The 23787-nt window shown below is 35.4% G+C and overlaps 1 protein-coding gene across 6 annotated transcripts in view; it reads right to left on the bottom strand.

The window, feature by feature from the left end:
• The window catches only part of DDX60 (DExD/H-box helicase 60), a 108856-nt gene that overhangs the window by 68785 nt on the left and 16284 nt on the right, over positions 1-23787 (bottom strand). For all 6 annotated transcript variants that reach the window (XR_009259207.1, XM_058720944.1, XM_058720941.1 and 3 more), the window contains 9 exons: positions 22294-22455; positions 14947-15088; positions 13829-13984; positions 10551-10656; positions 9490-9605; positions 7839-7999; positions 3316-3568; positions 1567-1733; positions 618-776 (listed from right to left, as the gene is read on the bottom strand). Coding sequence is in view for 5 of the 6 variants with exons in the window: in XM_058720944.1 (XP_058576927.1) it covers positions 618-776; positions 1567-1733; positions 3316-3568; positions 7839-7999; positions 9490-9605; positions 10551-10656; positions 13829-13984; positions 14947-15088; positions 22294-22455 (1422 nt within the window). In the remaining variant the exon portion in view is untranslated. The remainder of the gene's footprint in view (positions 1-617; positions 777-1566; positions 1734-3315; positions 3569-7838; positions 8000-9489; positions 9606-10550; positions 10657-13828; positions 13985-14946; positions 15089-22293; positions 22456-23787) is intronic.

Genomic DNA, 23787 nt, shown 5'->3' with positions numbered 1-23787 from the left:
ATATATAAACCACAACTTCTTAAGATAAAGTCATATTCTGAACTGGAAGTCTGTTTGATTGAACCTATGAAATTGCACTTTTATAGGTAAACATGTTCAATTTATCAGCAATTTTTTTAGTCCAATCTATGCAGAACCACACCATTTAATTCTAAGTTTTATATCCATCAATTTTACATTTATTTATAGAAGAATGACTACTATGGTGACATGTGTAGCATGTAAATATCTAAACAATTGCTGTACTATTTAAACTACCAAAATTGGGCACATTTACATGTGAAATCCTATTGACACAGGGAAAACACAGAGATTGCTCTGCAATGATACAACTGGATGACACACAGACAACTTTAAAAATATATATGTGAATTCATCAAAGTACCTCCTAGGCAATGGTCAATATACAAAAAAATGAATGAAAAGAAAATTTCACTTTAAGCGAAAAAGAATTTACCAATGACATTTTCAATGACGAAATAATTTTAAACGACAGGACTCAATATTAAGTTCATGCCAAATATAAGATGTAAAGCCACAATAATGAAAAGTTTCTGAGATAACATTTAATAATAAAATACAAATAAAATAAAATTTTTGTTTCATTCAATTATTACCTGCCACGTGTCAGGAATAAAATCCTGCACTCTGGGATCTGGATCTTTTCTCTCATCTCGTATCAAATAATGGCCCATGTATTGTAGTTGAAACCGAACTGGTCCCATGCCAACTGAATATTTATCCATTTTCTTCTCCTTTATGTCATCTCCTACAACCTATATTAATTCAAAAGTCCATTTGGAAAGTGATTTTAAACTATAACATTGTTTAAATAATTAAAATATTTATTACTGAGCACTTTTTATGAGAAGAGTATTTTACCACATTTTCAGTTTTGTAATATTTATTGAACAAGTTATTTATCACCGAAGTCATTATCTTAACTGTGAGTATATTGATAAACATCAAGATTTTCAAATATCCATTATGGTATTTATAGCTACAATCTAATATATTTAAAGACAATTAAATAATTACTATATAGTTTTTAAAGTGTTTGCTAGAATTAAACACAGGATTAGTTTTAAGGCTTTGCAGAAATTACCTGGCAGTTAGTCTGTTTGTCCAGACAAGCATTTGTATCAATTTTCTAATTCTAGATTATCTCAAGTACAGGCAGCTGAATCACTAGTAAATGACTTTGAACTTGGAGGAAATACTGTCAGTATAAAAAAAAATCTAGAAGAGGTGACTTAATTTTTAAAAAAAATTTTTTTTTAATGTTTTTTATTTATTTTTGGGACAGAGAGAGACAGAGCATGAACGGGCGGGAGAGGGGCAGAGAGAGAGGGAGACACAGAATCGGAAACAGGCTCCAGGCTCCGAGCCATCAGCCCAGAGCCTGACGCGGGGCTCGAACTCACGGACCGCGAGATCGTGACCTGGCTGAAGTCGGGCGCTTAACCGACTGCGCCACCCAGGCGCCCCAGAGGTGACTTAATTTGCAAGATACTTTATGTATACCCAATAATTATTCTATTAAAATGGAGCTATTCTGAAAATTACCTGGGTTGGATATAAAGAACTTGTCAATTCATCAAATCCTAAGTACTTCAGACATCTGGCTATGAGTTGCTGATCTGCCTCCTGCAAAAGTTCTGGGTATCTTTCCATCAAGGAGTGGATCCTTTTCATCATTTGAACAGCTATACTTAAATCTTTTGTGCTTTCACCTTAGCAAACAATAAACAACATACAAAGATCATCAAAAGTAATGTTTGATTATCCAAGATTAGTCATCCAGGCTATCAATCTGACCTAGTTAACTTCACTATCTTAACATTAACAAAGGTTTTGGAATAAAGAGGACTAGGAAAAATGTAATAAAAGTGCAGCTATACCCACTTCATCATCTCCATGGGTAACCGGGAAATAGCTGTGCAAGTAACAGAGACAAAGAAAAATCTTACAGTTCATGATAGAAAGAAGATTGTTAAAGTTCAAGGTTGTATAAGAGTTCTGGGGAACAACAAATCTTTTCTCCACCTATTATTTTCATGTGTGCTTTACCGTGGTCAAAGAAAAATATTTAGATGACTTTAAAGATCTGGTTAAAAACTTTGCAACATTTATTGAATTCTACTATTGACCACAGATAACTATTTGGTGTAATCATTTATTTGGTGTAATCATTGGAGGCTGTCAATTCAATCGGTCTGTTACAACTGCCAGATACAGACTTTGCTAATTCTTCTTCATTTCTTTATAGTTATAAATATCTTTTTTATTCCTCCACACTTCTACTCTTTCCATACTTACCATGTTAGGGCTGTTTTTAATTTCGCCTTTTCTCCAATAAGCTTATATGTTAGCTATCTAACAAATATTACCAAACACCCACTGAATACTGTAAGAGACTACAAAACAAATTCAATATAGAATTCTTACCCTCAGGAGAGTAAGCCACTGAATTCTGATCTTTCTTAGCAGCAATCAACTGCAAATTCTGATACAACATGTTGTTTAGGGAGAAACATATAAGCCAAATCATATGCTTCTCACTGTGACAGAATCCACAATGAAAGGCTGATTATGTTAAAGGAGATTGAAGTTAGCAGAACAAGAGTAGAAGGAAAAAGAAAAAAAAGAACCTGGTAACCATGTGTTAAATGGATTCAAGTGTGGAGATGCTCAAACCGGACAGATCACGTAGGTTTACTAGGAAGAATTGTCAGTTTGGAGCTAATTATGGCACATGATCATTCACCTGTTATCAATTTATATGTCTCTACCCAGTTTTATTTCTCCTTTATCTTCCTCTTCTTGTCTCTTCTTTTTTATTCTACCACATTCTACAGAAATTGCAAAGTAGAGTACATGCAAGCAATAGCAACATTTGGAAGAATTCAAACATGCTCAGCAAACATAATCCTTAGTTTTACCCAGCAAGAAAATGTTTGCACTTCAGATATCAAAGATGAGTGACAGATTCTCCCAGGGAGCCTCACCGTCATGGTTGGTTCCCTTGACTATGTGCACAATTTTGGAAGTAGTTATTCTTAAGCCTATCTTTGACTGATTGGATTTGAATTTGTTTAGGAATGTGCTGTATATTTGCTACTTAGACTCTCTCTGCGATTTCACTGCTCACTGATAAAAGAAGTAATAAGACTTAGAGGAATTTTGTAAGGATAAAATCACATAATGCATCTAAGGCTTCTAACACAAATTTCCAGTTAATAAATGACATCCATTATCATTACCTTATTTTATTAATTCTCCAGTTATCAAAGCAAAAAATATAGAGTCACATACCTTTACCGCGACACTGTTCTTTCCATGCTTTCAAGCAGGCAGTTAACGCGACCATTTCAACTCGAAATTTCACAGAGTTACTTTTACATGATTTTAAAAAATCTTCCAGGTTCTTTATTCCAGAGATTAAGTTCTCTTTCATTTCCTCTTCAATAGAAAATGACACAGCATTCCATTTTTTCTCCTCTTTTTGTTCTTCCTTAGCAAGTAACCTCTTCTTATTCTCTCTAGTAATTATTTCAGCCTTGGTCTCCTGACCAAAAAGGAAAACAAAAAAACAAAAAACATACCATAAAAGAAGTTGGAAATATCCCAAGATTAAATTTCACATATGGGAGAATATTTTTAAGTCTATATTGATTATTTTGACAACCATCCCATTCTTGAATAGGAACAACTTTAATTTCAGTATCTGTTTCCTTTTTTTTTCCTAGTATCTGTTTCGTAAAGCCTCTGTTAATTGAAAATTTATGACAATTAAATTTAAGACTAAAAAGCCTCTCCACAAATAATTTTGCAGATTTCAAGTGGTGTAGATCAGAAACATCAGGCCATTGTTTTTTCATGTCTCCTGCATTTATTTGTTCCTGCTGCTCTCCCTGTAATGGATTAAATACAATATGGACCCACTTTACTATACTTTCACCAACCCAATTTATTAACCTGCAAAAAACAAATTGGAGAATTGTAGGGGCACCTGGGTGGCTCAGTCGGTTAAGCATCCGACTTCAGCTCAGATCATGACGATCTAAGGGTTCATGAGTTTCAGCCCCGCGTCGGGCTCTGTGCTGACAGCTGAGAGCCTGGAGCCTGGTTCGGATTATATGTCTCCCTCTCTCTGCCCCTTCCCTGCTCTTGTGTTCTCTCTCTCTCTCTTCTCTCTCTCAAAAATAAATAAATATTTTTAAAAATACAAATTGGAGAATGTATTGACAAGAAAATTCTGATAAACCTCCCACTTCAGGTTAGTCATGAAACTAATATCTAAACTTTGCCTATAATAAAGTCAATATTAGTTGCCACACTTCTCAATACTTAACTCTAATCAATATTATTTGAGGTGTCCCAATGTTTTCATCTACCAAGTGGGTTACTCAGCATGGTTCTTTCTCAATAAGAGTGACCTTTGGCCCTTTGCCATACACAATGCTTATTATATCTTGAATATGCAGACTTACTGAACAGTTGCTACAAAAGCACATTTACACAATGTTGAGGGTGTTTAGTCCCAATGAGAGAATTTATTTAATTACTAATGACATAAAAGAAAAAAAAAATGGGATTTTTTTCCAGTCATCATATCTTATAGTATGTAATAAGAATTTTTGCAAACTCTCTATAACATCTCTCAAAAAAAACAAAACAAAAAACACAGAACCTTCTTCATAGCCCTAAATGAGAGAGAAAAAGTTGTAATTGGATGATCTCACTAACAATAAAATTGGCTATGAAAATAAAAAGGAGGTTGTCAACACAAGGAGAAACACAATGACCACTTATCTGGGCTTGAAGAGGCTGCTTTTTGACTATTAAAGCAAAAGTCCCTATTTCTGCTTGAACTTCTTAAATAATTTCAGCTTTACTGAGGTATTATGAAACAATACAATTGTAAAATATTTAAAGTGTACATCATGGTGATTTAATATATGTATACATTGTAGAAGAATTCCCCCCATTGGGAATTATCTCACATATTTACATTTTAAGGGGGGTGAGAACATTTAAAACCTACTGTCTTAGCAAATTTCATTGATGCATTACAGTGTTAACTACAGTCACTATATTTTACATTAGCTTCTCAGACATTATTCATCGTACAGCTAAAAGTTTGTATCCTTTTACCAACCTCTACCTATTGTTCCCAGCCAGTCTGTGGCAACCATTTTTCTATTCCCTGCTTCTAATGAATTTAACTTTTTTTTTTTTTTATTTCACATATAAGTGATGATATGCAGTATCTGTCTTTCTCTGTCTGGCTTACTTCACTCAGCATCGCCAGGTTTATCCATGTTGTCATAAATGGCAAGAATTCCTTCTTATGGCTGAACAATCTTCTTTTGTGTATGTATATATCACATCCTCTTTATCTAATCATCCATTGACGAATGTTTACACTGTTTCCATATCTTGGCTATTGTAAATAATGCTGCCATGAACATGGATGTGCAGATAACTCTTCTATAGTCTGTTTTCATTTCCTATGATATATACCCAGAAGTGGATTGGTACTTCCTATGTAGTTCTATTTTTAATTTAGTAACCTCCATATTGTTTTCATAGTAGCTGTACCATTTACATTTCCACACACAGTACACAAGAGTTCTCCCTTCTCCAAATCCTTGCCAACACTTGTTACCTCCTTTTTCATGACAGCCATTCCGATAGGTCTGAGATGACATCTCGTTGTGGTTTTGACTTGCATTTCCCTGATGATTGGTAATGTTGAGCACCTTTTCATGTACCTGTTGGCTATTCATATATCTTCTTTGAAAAAAAATTCTTTTCAGTACTCAGCCCATTTTTAATCAGATTGTTTGTTTTCCTATTAATATGTTCTTTAGATATTTTAGATATTAACCCCTTATTAGAGATAGATTTTGCAAATATCTTCTTATAGAGCAGACTGCCTTTTCATTTCAGTGATGGTTTCCTTTGGCATACAGTAGCTTTTAGTTTGATGTAACCTCAGTTATTTATTTTTGCTTTTGTTCCCTTTGCTTTTGATGTCAAATACAAAAAAAAAAAAAAAATCATTGCTAAGAACAATGCCAAGGCACTTACCCCATTTTCTTCTAGGAGTTTCATGGTTTTAGGTCTTTTATTCAAGCCTTTATTTTGAGTTGATTCTTGTGCATGTTATATGGTAGGAGTCTACTTTCATTCTTTTGCAGGCAGATGTCCAATTTTCCCAGCACCATTTATTAAACTGTCTTTCCCCCCATTATATATTCTTGCCTCCTTTTTCTTGAAACAACCATATATGTGTGGGTTTCTTTCTGGGCTCTCTATTCTGTTCTATTGATCTATGTGTCTGTTTTTGTGCCAATATCATGCTGTTTTGTAGTATATCTTGTGTATATATTGTGATACTTCCAGTTTTGTTCTTTTTTTCAAAATTACTTTGACTATTTGAGGTCTTTTATGGTTCCATACAAATTTTAGGATTATTTGTTCTAGTTCTGTGAAAAATGTTGTTGGTAGTTTGATAGGGAATGCATTAAATCTGTATATTGTTTTGAGTAGTATGGACATTTTGACAACAATAATTCTTCTAATAGAAGAATTATTTTTAATAATTCTACAATATTTTTTTTATATTTGTAGAATATATTTTATATTTGTAGAAAATGTATTTTATATTTGTAGAATAATTATTCTACAAATAAAGATGGAGTATCTTTCCATTTTTTTGTCACTTTCAATTTCTTTCATTGATGTTTTATAGTTTTCAGAGCACAGGTGTTTTACTTCCTTGGTAAAATTTATGTCTAGATATTTTGATGCAATTATAAATGAAATATTAATATTAGTATTAGTATTAGTGTGCATTCAGCCATTCTATGTCTTTTGATTGGAGAATTTAGGCCATTTATATTTAAATTAACTGTTAGTAGGTATTGACTTACTATTGCCACTAATTTTTTTCTGACTTTATTCTTCTCTTCTCTTTTTCTCTTCCTTTGTGATTTGATAGTTTTCTCTAGAACAATGCTTATAGTCCTCTTTCCCTGTTTTTAAAGTATGCAAATCAGCCTCTTTTGGAGAAAGATAGGGAATGAGCAGTTTGGTATGCTGCCTCTGTGCTGAGCCCTGGGGAGATAGCCAGGCTAAAGTCTTGTGGGTCTTGTGGATGCAAGCTTTGTTGCCATTTCAAAGCTAGATGTTTTAGGGAGGCTCATTCCTCAGGTGGAACTAAAATGTTGGGGTGCTAGACCCAAAATTTTGGTCCCAATCCTTTCCTCCTGAGGGAAAAACTGAAGACTTGTGAGTTCTCTCCCAATTGTGTCCCTGCACCAGTGGTGGAGTTTTTGGCGACAACGTGTCTCAGCCTCTTCTACCTGTTTCATTGTGGGTTTTTTCTCATTTGTTCAATGTGTAGGAGTTCTTTCCCTAGTTTCTGGATTGTCTTCATGGAGAATTCTTCTGTATGTCTCTGTAAATTCATTATGTCTATAGGAGGAGGTGACTTCAGGAAATTCCTATATTGTCATCATAGACCAGAACTCCCAAAGAACTATATTTTTAATTTTACTTCAACATTTCTAAATCCAAGCCTTTAGTAACTTAATATCTTATATTCTTTTCCAAATACATATATATATTTTATTATGCACAGTGGATCATATATAACCTTTTATATGGAGGTTAGACTTTCTTAGCAAATAAATAATAAATAATCCAACGATCATATATAAAAAGAAAAAGCATAGCATGGAAAGAAGCTACCAAAGGAATTGAGCAAATATCAACTTAAGAAAAGGAAAAAAAAAAGTTTTAAATGTGATAGAATTAATAGAACCTACATGTGCCTTTTTGTTCTTGGGTACACTGAAATTACTCTTTGGCTTGACAGCTTGAGTTACAACAACTTTTGGAGAGACTGATTCTAATGAGCTCCCATAAAATCGCTGAAAAACATGATACTTCTGCACAGACCTAAGAAAACGAGGATCTCTAGATTTTTCTGAAAAAGAAAAGACTTGAAATGTAAAACTATTATTTTTTTTCAATAACATTCTCACTAATTCTTCATACCATCCCACGCACACATGTACTTTTTAGTTTGGAATAGTAATTTAGTCTGATTTACTTTTGTTAAAGAGGAAATCTTAAGTCAGGCTAAATCTTGTCTATGGAATTAATTCCTTACCTTATTTAAAGGACAGAAGTGACAAAACACTCTTTCACTGTCTACCCCCCAAAGCAAATATCAGGATGCTACAAAGAATGACAGATTCTAGGCATTACCTCTGTTATGTGCCCTGTGAATGAGTTTAAGAAGAAGGTAGGGGCAAAATCTAGAATATATCCATCTCAGATATTCTGGCTTCTGGCATCACTTGATAGGAAAATCCTTACTCCAACCATAGCTGCAGAGCCAACAGCTTAGCAACTGAACAATACTTTCACTATGGAAAAATCCAATGACACAGGGAATCCCAACAATCAAGGTATGACTTGCTCTCACACCCAAAACAAACTACAATTTAGACAATAATTAAGCTGGTTAATTTTTCTGTGTCTATATCTACATGTATCAAATTAAACCACTTTGAAGGATATTAATGGTTAATCTAAAAGACCCCCCACATCTTTCAGGATCTTAGTAGCCATTTATAAACGCAGACTGACAAGTATTTCATATGAGCGAGCTTACTATGCACACTCCTCAATTCTTCTGTAAGTTTTGTCAACTTGAAGAAGGGTGGAGGTTAAGCGTCAGGATAGACAAAAGTGAGATGAAGACAAGGGAACCAATGAGACAAGATCCCTAATTCGATCTCTATGGATCTACTGTTAGTGATTTCATGGGCCTCTTTTTGCAGTTCTAACCGTCCTCAGCAGGAAGGTACATAAAATGCTAGAACTTGGTACACGTAATCAACTGGGTGATGTAAAAGCAGCTGAAATTGCTTGAAAGCCTATGGCCTTGGTGTTTTGAACTTCAAGGAATACACAGGCATTTTAACTATAAACCATATTTCTTTAAAACAGCTTCCAATTTTTATGGGGACAAATGCAGGATTGGTTCACTTCCTAGGACATCTGCATACCTGTGTACCTATGACTATCAGTAAACGAAGTGGGACTTCTTCGTTACCATCTTTACTGTCATACATCTGAATACCTTGTAGACTATCATTATTCAAGAAATATAACTTATAGGGTGCCTGGGTAGCTCAGTCAGTTAAGTGTCTGACTCTTGATTTCAGCTCAGGTCATGATCTCACACTTGTGAAATCGAACCCTGAGTCTGCTTAAGATTCTCTCTCTGCCTCTCACTCGGTCTTTCTCCCAGTTGTGTGCACATGCATATGAGCTCTCTCTCAAAAAAAATTAAAGAAAAAAAAAGAAGTATAACTGTGGCTCCTAACCTGATAATTTTTCATTACAAAATAAAAAGCAGAGACTGAAATTGATTTTAATTTATTTCACCAGAGTCATAGTACTCACCATCAAATTGACACTTTGTCCTGTCATAATCATCACTAAGCGGTCTGTGAGAATGCCAATGCACAAGTTCATCAAATTCCTTTTGCTTAACCAGTGAAGTTACAACAGGATCATCGCTATGATACAAAAAGAAATATATGTGTATTTTAAATTTCATGCTTCCAAACAGAACACAGCACAGATTTTATTTTTTTAGATTTCATTTTTTAATATTTTTAAAAAATCACAGCCACCTTTCCTCTTTCTGTAAGATGATGTGGGTGTTAGAATCCAAAAAGCAGTTTATTAGGTGCCTAAGAACCCAGAATCTAGTCAACATGTCTAACAGTACCATCAACATCAACAAATATTCATTATTGATCCATTAATTAAAAACATCCAGCTGGAGTACTTTTTTAAAAGTGTTTATTTATTTATTTTGAGACAGAAAAAGAGAGCTGCACATGTGCACATGCATTGGCAGGAGAAGGCAGAGAGAGGGAGATAAAGAATCCCAAGCAGACTCTGCACAGCCCGCATAGCCAGTTGCAAGGCTTGATCTCACCAACTGTGAGATCATGATCTGAGCCAAAGTCAGGAGTCAAACACTTGACCGACTGGGCCACCCAGGCAACCCCAGCTGGAGTAATTTTACTCTAAGATTAAAACCATGTTGATTTGGGGGCACCTGGGTGGCTCAGTGTGACAGACTTCAGCGCAGGTCATGATCTCGTGGTTTGTGAGTTCAAGCCCTGCGTTGGGCTCTGTGCTGACGGCACAGAGCCTGGACTCTGCTTCGGATCCTCTAACTCCCTCTTTCTCTGCCCCCTCCCTGTTCATGCTCTGTCTCTCTTTCTCTGTCAAAAAGAAATAAACATTAAAAAAATTTTTTAAGCCATGTTGATTTTAACCTAGTTAAGATCAAAGACACTGATAAATTTGCTATTAAACTCATTCGGTATTACAAACACATATTGCATCTAATATATTCCATTTAATCTGTTGCACTTCATAGAATTGCTACATTTGTTGTAAATCATTTGTCCACCCAATCATTTATTGAGACATTTTTGTTCTTATACCTCTTTAAGAAAGGCAAATCTTTCAAAATGTCACCAACAAACTTATCAACCAATTCACATGACATTGGAATGAAACCCAAGTTAGGAATATTTTCCTTGGAAGTATCTGTAAACAAGTTAAAAAAAAAATTAAGACATTGTCAAATGTGAAACTTTCATACAGGAATATTATACATCATTTTATAAAGTTTTACATTAAAACCCATTTTTCATTGATTTTATTTACATTTATCAATTCCAGACCTTCCCATACAGCTATTACCCACATTAAAACATTTTGGAACATAGCAGAGTATAACGAAATAGGCAGCATTTAGGCACATAGGTAAGTAAGTAGAAAAATACCTGTGTCCTCTTTATTCCTTTTATTTTCCCCCATTATAAGGAATTTGAATATGGAACTCTTACTCAGATATCTACCCTATAAATACTTTTAAGAAAATGAAATAAAAAAGAAGTTAGGGGAAATGAAATTTGGTATCATTACAGTATTTTCTTACATGCTCTTTGATATCCATGTATAGATATCTATGTGTATATGTATTTCTATATATACACATAAACCTGATAGATACCGTACATAACACACATATATCCTATATATAATATTTGGCTAATAAATGCTTTTTTATTACTATCTGGTTCATAACTCTAGGTAAGCTGCTATTGCTGTGCATGTTAATCCCTTGGTGTTCACTGTTCTGTGTTTGCCTGACATCTTCCTCCTCCAAGTCTCTGCCAGAGCACTTTTCTTCTTACAGCCATGTGAAGAAGGCCAGAAGTGCTGAGTCTCCACTGCCCCAGAGATAACCCTCATCCAAAAACATGACAAGAATTTCACAGTAAATGCCCCAGTCTCTTCAGGTGAGACATCTCTGAGGTGGTTTGTACACCATTCTAAGATTCTCAGTGAAATCTACCTGTAGTTATCCACAGTGGAAACGAGTAGCCTGTCCTACATTGGTTTTGTTCTCTTCCCGATCTTACCTAACCACTTCCTTATTTGCTCTTCCTGGGATCAACAAATTACTTGCACTCAATAGTCTGTGTCTGGTGAGGGGTGCCTGGGTAGCTCAGTTGGTTGAGCGTCTGACTTCAGCTCAGGTCATGATCCCACAGTTCATGGGTTTGAGCCCTGCTTTGGGCTCTCTGCTGACAGCTCAGATCCTGGAGCCTTCTTTGGACTCTTTGTCTCCTGCTCTCTCTGCCCCTTCCCCACACGCACTCTGTTTCTCTCTCTCTCGAAAATAATAAACACTTAAAAATTTTTTAAAAAATTTTAAGTCTTGGGGCGCCTGGGTGGCTTGGTCGGTTAAGCGTCCGACTTCGGCTCAGGTCATGATCTCACGGTCCGTGGGTTCGAGCCCTGCATCGGGCTCTGTGCTGACAGCTCAGAGCCTGGAGCCTGTTTCAGATTCTGTGTCTCCCTCTGTCTCTGCCCCTCCCCTGTTCATGCTCTGTCTCTCCCTGTCTCAAAAATAAATAAACATTAAAAAAAAAATTTTTTTTAAATAAAAAAATTTTAAGTCTTGGTGAAACTCATCTGGATATAAAAGTATATATATTCTTCCCCCATATTTGGAAATATATCAACACATCCCAAATTCCCATTAGCTTTCCTTCTCATATTCCTTAGGGGGGCATTTTATTCTTCCTGAAATTCAATCGTATGGAAACATCTTCTGTGATGCTATGATGATGGATAAATTAGTTTTTGTATTTCTTACAATGGTGAATTATTTCTTCATTCTTAAATGATTTTTTAAGAATTATATGTAATTTCACTATATTCTGATTTCTATCATTGTTATAGGGTAGTGTATCATAGACTAATTTTTGTTCTTTAACTCTTGTTAAGATATTTATTTTTTTGTATTCTACAGTGTTACTATATTGTATCCAGTGTGTGTTTTTATCTATGAGTGTATACGTGCTTATGTTTAATTTAGCCCACTTGGGATTCATCATACATCCTTATATGTGCAATTCTTGTCTTTCATCAATCCAGGCAATACCCAGCCACGATCTCCTCAAGTATTGTCTAACCCACATTGGTTCATTCTTTCCTTGTGAATCTCCAAATGAATGAAAGGCTTGACTTCTTCATTATATCTTCTTTTTTGACATAACTTTTTTTACTGTTTCATCTCTTATTTCTTTTTTTTTCTTAAGTTTTTTTCCAGCTTTATTGAGATGTAACTGACATATAATATTGTATAAGCTTAAGGTATATAACATGGTCATCTCTATTTTGAAGTGTAATTCTTTTGATCTATTTCTAGTTCACACATTTTCTTTAGCAATATCCAATCAGCTTTTTAACCTATCCATTGACAATATTTTCATTTCTACAACTTTGCTTACTTTATTTCTCATGTTTCAAATTTCATATTTTATTTTTTAAGCATTTTAAGTATGTATATAGTATATTCTACTTTTGATAATTACAAAATTATTCTAGTTCCATAGCTTATTGTTTCTCTTAGCAGTTTATTTCCTCTGTTGTTTTATAAATTTGTATTTGTACTCAGATTTGTCAGAGTATGAGTAAAACATGTATCCTGTAAAACCAGGCCTCATGATGTTTTTCCCCTACAGAGAATGTACCAGATTCTTCTGATCACCTTAATTATCTGGCTTAGTGTTATCTTGACCCTACTTACAAGGTAATTGAAACCCCAGATTCTTGGGAAGATGGACTTATAATTAAAAATTATAAGAGTAATTCATTTTGAATTACCCAGAGATCAGCCTCTTCCCTTTATTTTTGACTCCTGGAATTTCCCTTCTATTTTTTTGAGTTTAGCTGTGATAATACAAAAAGACATTTGGTGTGTCTGACCAGCATTTCAATTGTTTCCCGAAAGAGATTTTTCACCTGATTTATACCGCCATATTGATAGAAATGAAACTCACATATAACTGGCATTTTTTTAACTGGCAACAATTAGTTATGAGCAAAACATATATATATACACAAAACATATATATGTATATATATATATATATATATAACCCCAATATGTATATATACAAAATATATATATATAATACATAAATATATATAACCCCCATATATATATATACAAAACATGTATATATATATATATATATATATATATATATATAACCCCAATGATACAGTGAGAGGTAACTTATTATTAAAATGCATAGTGCCAGAAAATAATTTAGACCTGTGTAGCATTTAGTTAGTGGTGCATTCAAAACATTTTCAGAGACTTGAACTGTCATTTCAAATTAATTTATAGATTTATTACCTTTGATTGGTGATGGACTCTTTTCAAGAAAAGAAAGTTTTGTTGTTCTCAGAGGAAATGGCTTTCCAACAGAAAACTTTCTGACCAACTTTGACACAGTATTCCAGAGATGTTCATAATCCTTCATAATGACATCTCCCAAATTCAAATGTAGGCCTATATAATATTTAAAAGTACTAAACATTAAAAGTCATTCCTATATATAGAGAAGCACACATTTTTACTAAATTCATAGAGTTCTGAAATATTTCTCAAACAGTGAAATTTTCAGTGAGTTCCACATGATACCTAAATGAATATGGTCCCTAATGTGACTATAGATTTTTAAATTATCTTGTTTTCCTATTTGATAGCTAAGTATTAAGATTACAACTGTCTTAACTTAACAATAACTGTGGATATCAATTTTATAAGGTTAAAAAAGGTTATGCCACATATAACTTCTACAACCAATAAAACTGAACAAAGCTCATTTTTCAGAGATGAGAAAATTTGTAGAGGGTTGCTAAAATTAAATGCAGTTAACTCATTCCAATGTTTGCTATGTGTAGGAACCAAATTCTAGAGGTCAAATAAGTTTCAATAGTGTACAATGGGCTATAGCTCTCTTAAAACATGTCCCCCCCCCCCCCGGCTATTAAGAAACAGCAAAAATTTATTCTAAGAAAATAATTCAAAGAAAGAAAAATAAATTTTGATTTTTTATTTTTTTTCCAAATATATAAATCAGCTTTATCTTTGGGAAAAAATTAAAATTCCCTAAATATCTCATAGTAATAGGTTGATTATATTAACTAAAGTAAATATTTTTTAAATGTTATGCATATATTTAAATGAAAAATTCAACTGCTAAAATGATCCAGAAATGCTAAATACCCAAACACATATTTTTTCTAAGAATACTTGTGGAGTACATTAAGTTAAAATTTTTAAAAATATAACATTCACTCTGATTGCAACTAAATAAAACTTATATACATGTATAAACAAAGATTGGGAGGAAAATAATTGTTATGTTATATGTTGGACATATAGGAAAATTATTTTGAAATTTTAAGTTCTTTATAATGTTTATCTCTGGGTGAAAGTACAGTTATTATAATATATTAAGACGGTACCTTCAACATTTTCATTTTCATAGTAAAAAGCAATATTCTTCAACAAAAGCTCGTCACTTAAGTCGCAAAGGTGAATTAAATTCAGATTCCAAAATTCAAAAATGTTTATATTACTTAGGATGAAATATTCACACCACTTTTTCTGAAAATTAGAAATAAAACCAAGTCACTGACAATTGCTATACTAGCAATAAACTATTATACGACTTCAAACACATCAATAATCCAATGAAAGGCAAGTTGGCAAGGTTCCTCCAATTCTTATTAATGTAAGACCTTTTGAGCTGGATAATGATGAATGCTTTATATCTAAAAAGACTGGATCATAAAATAAAACCAAACGGACCAAAAAAATTAATTCAACATTGTTTCTTATTCTGAATCATAGAAACCTGTGTTGGACTCAATACAATTTTTTCCTCACACTAATGCACAGATATAGTTCCAATGCTACAGAAATACTTCTGCTTTCAAATGCGCCTCTGTTCTTTACTGAGGTTTTAATGTTTTCTGGTTTTACTTTCAGGTCAAAAGAGGATTTAAAATATGGCATTTGTTCAGGGGAAGATGCTGAATCCTCAAACTCAAAGACTCCGCTCCATCTACTTTGGTGTGCTCTTGTGGAGTTTATGACAGTGAGGTTATCTTCATGTCTAACACAGGCAGAATGTCTTCACTGGCCACACTTAGTTCAGAGCTGAGTAGACATGAGTAGACAACCTCAGCGAGTGAAAGCCTAGTCATCTTTTCAGCCAATGATAGCGTTTGGGGAATAAAGTTCAGTAGGGGGAAAACCGAGTGTTTTCTGCTCCACAATCCCTCAATGATAAAACCAAACGCTTTCCAAACATGAACAATTTATTTATCTATGTTGATGTGGAAACTGACCCCAGAAGTATCCAATAGAAACGTAACATGGGCAAGCAGCATATATCTCATTCTAAATTTTCTAGAAGTCACATTTAAAAAAAAAAAGGCAAAATTATTTTATTGATCTAACATGACATATCCAAAATGTTATCATTTCAATGTGTAATCCATGTAAAAATATCAACAGAATAGTTTATGTGTTTTTCATACTAAATTCTTTTGAAATCTGGTGTTTCTTTTAAACTTAGAGCACACCTCAATTCAGACTACCCACATTTCAAATGCTCAATATCCACTTGTGGCTATAGGATACTGCTTTGAAAACCTAGTTTTGACCAAATAAGTTAGGGAGACTGCCCAAGGTTCATGAGAAATCATAAATATCAAAGTAGGAGCCTCCTGCCTAAAATGTAATTTAAACAATAATAAAATACTAAAAAGACCTCCACAGAGCCATAGAGCAGTGGTTCTCAAACTTCAGCATAAGCCTCACATGGAAAGATTTTCAGATAAAACACAGATTACTAGGCATCATCCCGAGATTGATTCAGTAGGTTTGGGGTAGAGCCTAAGAATTTGCATTTCTAAGAAGTTCCCAGGTGATGCTGATGCTGTTGGTCAAGGGAACCATACTTGGAAAACAACTGTCATGTAAGGTTCTCTCCACCTAATCCTTTCACAAAATACTACTAAGTACACAGTAACGTGTGAAAATAGTATAGCAAATATTCCTCATTTTATACACTTCCTACAAGAGGTGCCTCCATGTGGTCTCCAAGTGTCAAGATGTGAGTAAACATTAAACTCTCCCTTCAGTTTGCTTAGTTGCTTTCTCCAGAGGCCTCGGAACATGCCTTTCTTTGTGAACATTTCAGGGGCTACCTGAATTTACACTTCCAGTCACTGGGTGCTACCAAAATGAAGCATGGAGAAGAGAAAGGAACAGAGGGATGCCTGACTGTGGGATAATCCGTTGTTTCCCCACATCAAGAGAGCAGAGGATGGTGGGAAGGGCACAGATTTGGAGGCTGGAGAGAAATGAAGTTAGCTCCAACTTGATCACTCAGTTGTGCTAATGGGCCACTTAACCTTTCTGAGCCCAAGTTTTTCATTTGTAAAATGAAGATATAAGAGTAGTAGTATTATATGTTAATAGGCTAGGTAAAGTACACACATAAATCTGGTGCAAAATAACTGGTAGCTATTCCTATCTTGCCCAGAAGTCCATGCCATCCTAATTAAAGAATGATGGTTTCTATCAGCTACAACCACAATGTCCTGCAGAGCCATCTTAGAACATTCCACAATTTAGACAGACTTTGTAATATCCTTTTCACCTAATGACCATTGTCCATAAAGAAAATTGCTTATAAAACTCTATAAATGAGGGGCACCTGGGTGGCTCAGTCGGATAAGTATCCAACACTTGATTTCGGCTCAGGTCATGATATCACAGTCCTTGAGATCGAGTTCCCTGTGGGGCTGTGCGCTGACAGCGTGGAACCTTCTTGGGATTCTCTCTCTCTCTCTCTCTCTCTCTCTCTCAAAATAAATACGTAAACATTTAAAACTTACCCAGAGAAAAATTCCCTAATGGGATTTGGGATATAGGAAAATATTTTCTCCCCAAAGCATCAGCAGAACCACATGATATTGTGTTCACCACAACACAAAACCTTGTAACACTTCTGTTAGAACAGTTGTAAATGCCCATAAATACAAACCTAGATAAACAATCATGATATTTGTTTCTTAACTTTAATTGTTGATCCTACATCCCTATTATGCTATTTCAATAAATATAATCTAAGCACTACAAAGTAAAATCCAATTCAATTACTTCCTAGTCACACTCAGATCAATTCCCTTCATGAGTCGCCACTGCATCTCCCATGCCAGACTTTGACAGGAGTGTTACCTAAATGTCATCCTCATTTCAGTAAAAAAAAAAAAAAAAAAAAAAGTGCCTACCACTCAGTATGGCTGTCTCCAGTTATACCTCACTCTTTAGTATTCTATACAGGCAATAGTCCCAGATCTCTTCTATAGAGATTAAATGGTCAAATGGCCATGGATTGGCCTCTAGTTGGTTCCATGGAGTTCCTAGTCTACTGAAATATAGTCTTCAAATTTAGAGGGTTTTTTTTCCACGTCATTTCCCACTTAAATCCCCTCATCTGGCTTCTGAGAACTCTGTGAAGAATCACAGGTTCTCCTTCCCTCTCGATCAACTACCATGACTCATTTAGAGCCTACAGGAACTTTCAGATGCCTTCCCTCAGGAGGCATAGGGAAGATTTCCCACACTTTCATGCCTAGACAACACACTGCATTTTCCAGACAAGTTCCCTGGCATACATAGCCACAGGTATCCTAGGTGAGGCTAGCTTTCTCCCAGTCTCTTTCCTGGGAACTAAATCAGTTTCTTTGTATACACAGACCCCTGAAACTTTAGGAAGATTCTATCATGCCCTTCCCAACCCGCTTATGGTGATTCTATTCATTTATTGCCCAACTCTCTCCCCCTCCCCAACTCATGGACACTTTATGAGGGAGATGTAGTGGGGGCAGAAGATGGTAATTGTCTTTTTCAATAATATTTGTTATACATAGACCAACAATTATTATTTTTCCCCAATCCCTAAAGAATCCCTAACTACATTTCAGAGTTATATCAACCTGGATACAAGGAAGCTGGGGTCTTCATCCACCAACTCCTCATCTGTCATTGGTGGAAGGCATGAGAAACATTAATACCCCAGCATTTCAGATCAAGAAAACAAAACCTTCAGGCAGAGAGTTGCACTTATAGTAAGACGGAGAAATAGGTAAGTGGGAGACATAGGTAAGGAAACAACAATAGCGTCTGCCACACTCCCTGATGAATACTTCCTCACTCCCACCTGTTGACCCATGCCTTTAACTTTGTCTAATGATCATTCACAATTCTTTACTGATCATATCAGGACCTCCAGTTCTACAGCTCCTCTACTTTCTCCTTATCCAATAGAGTCCATTTGGTTTGTCTCCAGGAAACTTTGTTTCCTAGTCTATCATTTTTACTACCTTCTTGCAAAGATACTAAAGTCTCTTTTCCTTTTTTATTTTCCATCAAACTGTATAGATCCACTAATAGCATTTTTGTGCCTAAATTATCTTGTCCCTTTTTTCCATACCATCCAATTAGTTGCTTTCCTTGTGCCTATGGCCATGTTGTTGCGACTACAGAAAAACAAAATCATACAATAATACAAAGTGATGCCACTATAATTGTTTTGTCAAAAACTTCAAATAAGCATTCAAAAGTGCTAGGCAGGACAGAATGATATCTCTGTTTCTCAGTATAGTTTACTCCCCTAAGTTCCCCAATAAATATTTCCAAAATGTTTCCTGGTTCTAAACTTCTGGGCTTGCTTCCTTGCCACAACATTCAGCATATGACTTTGTCTCCTACTTCACAAAGAAAATTGAACCAGCACATAGGAACAAAGTCATCCTACAACTTCTATCACAGCCAACGTTGCACTGTTCTTTCTTTATTGTCTCCTATAAAAATGGCAATATTGCTCCCTCTGTATAAGAATATACTCTAGATCCTATCCCCTCTCACCTTACTTTCCTTGTATTTTCATCCTATTCTCTTAATTTTATGATCAGCATTTAAACATGCTCTGTCTTTGCCATTTTAAAAACATTCCTAATAGACACACTTTCCTATCCCATTTTATCCTGTGTCACTTTCCTTAATCTCAACCTGTTACATATAAACTTATTTTCACCTTTATTTTCTCCTTTCCACTCACCACTGAACCCACTCTACCACAGATTTTTGCTTCTAGGCTCTCCATTAATATGTCTCTTAATTAAAATCAACAGTGAGTCCTATGTCATTAAACCCAAAGTAGTATTTTTGGTCCTCAACCTCCATAGCATTTGGTACTATTAACCACAACCACCTTTTGAAAATCCCAGTTCCTTTGACCTTCACAACAATCTATTGTCTTAGCTTTCTGCTCTATTCATCTAACCAGCTCCTTCTCAGTGTCTTTTCCTAGTGTCAATCTATCCCTAACCATTTAATATTGGAGTATCTCAGGTCTCTGTCCTAGGCCCTCTTGTCTTTCCTAAAATAATTTTATCCACCGCCATGGCATTAATTAACATCCATAGGCTAGTGATTCCCAATTCTTTACCACCAACTTATTCCACTCCACTAAGCTCTAAACCAGTATTTCAAATTGTCTACTAGATATTTCCATCTGGATATTTCACTGACATCGTAAACTCAATATTCCCAAAACTGAACTCATAATCTTTCTTCGCAATTATACTTCATACGATGATATTGTCCCCACAAATGCTCTAGCCAGAGATCTAGAGTCATTTGACTCCTCCCTTTTCCTCATGCCCACACTAAACTTAAGTTTATACTTTAAATAATTCTTGAAATTGCCTACTGCTATTCATGCCTACTTACCATTTCCTTAGTCCCTAATATCATTAGCACATATATCAACTGAGGTAACAATCACCCAAATGGTTTCCCCAAATCCATTTTTACCTCTACAATGAACTCTCTGCATTGCAAGCCAAAGAAATTTTTTTTAATGTTTTGTTTTGTTTTGTTTTGTTCTGTTTTGAGACAGAGAGAGAGCATGAGCAGGGAAAGGGCAGAGAGAGGGAGACACAGAATCAGAAGCAGGCTCCAGGCTCTGAGGTTTCAGCACAGCGTCCCACGCAGGGCTCTAACTCATGGGCTGTGAGATCGTGCCCTGAGCTGAAGTCAGACGCCTAACCGACTGAGCCACCCAGGCGCCCAGAAGAAATTTTTTTTTAATGAAGTGCCATTCATCTCCTTGCAATCATTCAGTTGGTTCTCATTGTGCTTATGATCAAGTTAAATCTCCACATTCTTTTCACAGGACCTATACAGACCTATGTGATTTGTCTCTTACCCATCTCTTCAGCTTTATCACTTTCTCTTTCTATTCTAGTTCTACAAGTTGTATTCCAGTTCCTTGATCGTGCCATTGTCAGGATGATCCCACATGCTGTTTCATCTCCTAGAATCCAGTGTCCTTCCTCTCACCAACTTGCCAATCCCTACTCATCCTTCAATATTTGCATTACTTCACATCTCTTCAATTCTTGGAAGAAGCCATCCTTTTCTAACTGAACTGAGACTTTTTATCATCAGACTCTATCCTGTAATTCCTCCTTAATATTAATTTTAAAAAATCAGTATCTGTCTTCCTGCAAAATGTAGCTCTATGAAAGTGGTAGGATGAGATGGGTAAATATATTATTTTTCTCACTGTATCCCCAGTGACTCACACAATGCATATGCATTAGATAAATATTTTGGGGCTAGCTTACTAATTGATTGGTTCTAAAATATTTTTCTTGAATATTTTGACTAAAAGTGTCAAGATTCTCTAAAATTTTCCATTTAGGGGCGCCTGGGTGGCTCAGTTGGTTGAATGTCCAACTTTGGCTCAGGTTATGATCTCATGGTTTGTGAGTTTGAGCCCCACATTGGGCTCTGTGCTGACAGCTCGGAGCCTGGAGCTGCTTTGGATTCTGTGTCTTTCTCTCTGCCCCTCCATTGCTTGCAGTCTGTCTCTCTCTCAAAAATAAATAAACATTAAAAAAATTTTTTTTTTAATTTTCCATTTAAATTGATCCACTAATCCCACTTCTGGGCATGAAGTCTAAGTCAACATCCCCAAATCAAAGGAAAAGGCTTACACTCAAAAACCAGGAGAATAGCAGCAGCATTTATAACAATTAAAACCCTCTTAATATTCCACAATATAAGAATGGGTGAGTAAACCATGGTACATCCATTACAAAAATAGTGGCCACTAAAAAATTATGCTAACCAAGAGTATGAAAGAAAACTTCTAAAAATATGTGAGAAGAAAATGGCATATATGAATATGAATATGAATATATATATTCATTCCAATGTCTCAAACAATAACAAAAAATAACAGAAAGACTTATTCATTTAAAATTAAGAGAATAAAACAAAATATTAATAGTTATTGACTTGAATAGTGGGTACCTGGGTAAGTTTTTCTTTTGTTTTTGCTATTTTCCTACAGTCTACAAATATTGTCTAAGTAATATCTATAATGGACAAAAATAACTATTACATTTATATCTTTAATTCCTCTCAAGAGCAGACTACAATGGTTACCAATCTCACATAATTAATAACACAAAAACCTGATCTTGACAGAAATTGGAAGAAGGAAAATAGAGAGTTTTTTCCTTAGACTGGATATATAGCATGCTGTTTGTTATTACCAGAGTTGTTGAAATTAGCAAGAAAATGACTTGGGCCATTAAACCTTTAAAGTCCCCAAAGGGCTGACATTATTCCCTTTTAAATCTGTTTTGAAGGTGACTGTGGTTTCTTTATATCAGACAATTGAAACAAAAAATAAACAAACTAATACAGAGCATATTTACCATTTTCAAGAAAGTCTGAATGTTCTTAGCCCAATGGGAAGTGATGAATCTAGCACAGGCCCTTTGAGAAAGAGGTAAGTGGAGTAGAAAAACCACACTGAGACAATGCAGTTTACACAAATCTTCCATTTCTTGCATCATGTTTAAGCAATTACTTTCCACCTGAATAAAATAAAGAAGGCAAAATAGAGACCACCAGGCTATGAATTGCACATAGTACCACAACAGTCAGCAGCCACATTTTCCTGTGTAGGAATCACACTTTATTACATTCTTAATTCTATGTTTTTGAGTTTTTTTCTTCATACATAAATTTGAATGCATGGAAAATACAGAATTCAGGTAAGGGGACAGGGAACTGCCAGCTGAAGAGCAGTTTACATAAAGCATTCTTTAGTATTTTTAGGTAAGCCTAACTTTAGGTGAGTTGGTCCAGCATCTAAAGAAGCCATGATCCCACAGGGCTTTGCACTGATGGAGCCATACTTTAAATGCCCTATTCTGTCTAAAGCATCATATTTTAAATTTTTTTCATCTTTTTATTTATTTTTGAGAGAGAGAGACAGAGCGAGCGAGGAGGGGCAGAGAGAGAGAGGGAGACAGAATCTGAAGCAGGCTCCAAGCTCTGAACTATCAGCACAGAGCCTGATGTGGGGCTCCAACCCTCAAGCCATGAGATCACGACCTCAGCCGAAGTTGGATGCTCAACCGACTGAGCCACCCAGGTGTCCCTAAAGCATCAACTTAAAATTTTTTTTTCAATGTTTATTTATTTTTGAGACAGAGAGAGACAGAGCGTGAGCAGGGGAGGGGCAGAGAGAGGGAGACACAGAATCTGAAACAGGCTCCAGACTATGAGTTATCAGCACAGAGCCCAACACGGGGCTCAAACCCACAAACTGTGAGATAATGACCTGGGCCGAAGCTGGACGCTTAACCAACTAGCCACTCAGGAGCCACTAAAGCATCATACTTTAAAAGTTACACTGGGGGCGCCTGGGTGGCTCAGTCGGTTAAGCAGCCGACTTCGGCTCAGGTCATGATCTCGCGGTCTGTGAGTTTAAGCCCCGCATCGGGCTCTGTGCTGACAGCTCAGAGCCTGGAGCCTGTTTCAGATTCTGTGTCTCCCTCTCTCTGACCCTCCCCCGTTCATGCTCTGTCTCTCTCTGTCTCAAAAATAAATAAACGTTAAAAAAAAAAAAAATTTAAAAAAAAAAAGTTACACTGAACATTACCACAGTGAATAAACTAGGACACATCTAAAAAACTTACCCAATTAGAAAAAGTGTGAAGAAATGGGCATATTTAACATAATGGGATAAGGGTCTCCAAGCCATCTTCAAATGTTTGCAGGGTTGTCAGTAAAGCAAAATTAAGACTTATTTCAGAATGCCCCCAGAAGGCCAAATAGTCTAATAGTTAGAGAAGTTCCAGAGATACACTCGGTCTGGTATCATATTTGTGATAATAATTTAAAATGTCGTGCCTAATCAT

Source organism: Neofelis nebulosa, chromosome 3, assembly GCF_028018385.1.
Source record: "Neofelis nebulosa isolate mNeoNeb1 chromosome 3, mNeoNeb1.pri, whole genome shotgun sequence".
NCBI lineage: Eukaryota > Metazoa > Chordata > Mammalia > Carnivora > Felidae > Neofelis > Neofelis nebulosa.
The sequence above is the reverse complement of the archived record's forward strand: the minus strand, read 5'-3'. Positions and strand labels throughout refer to the sequence as shown.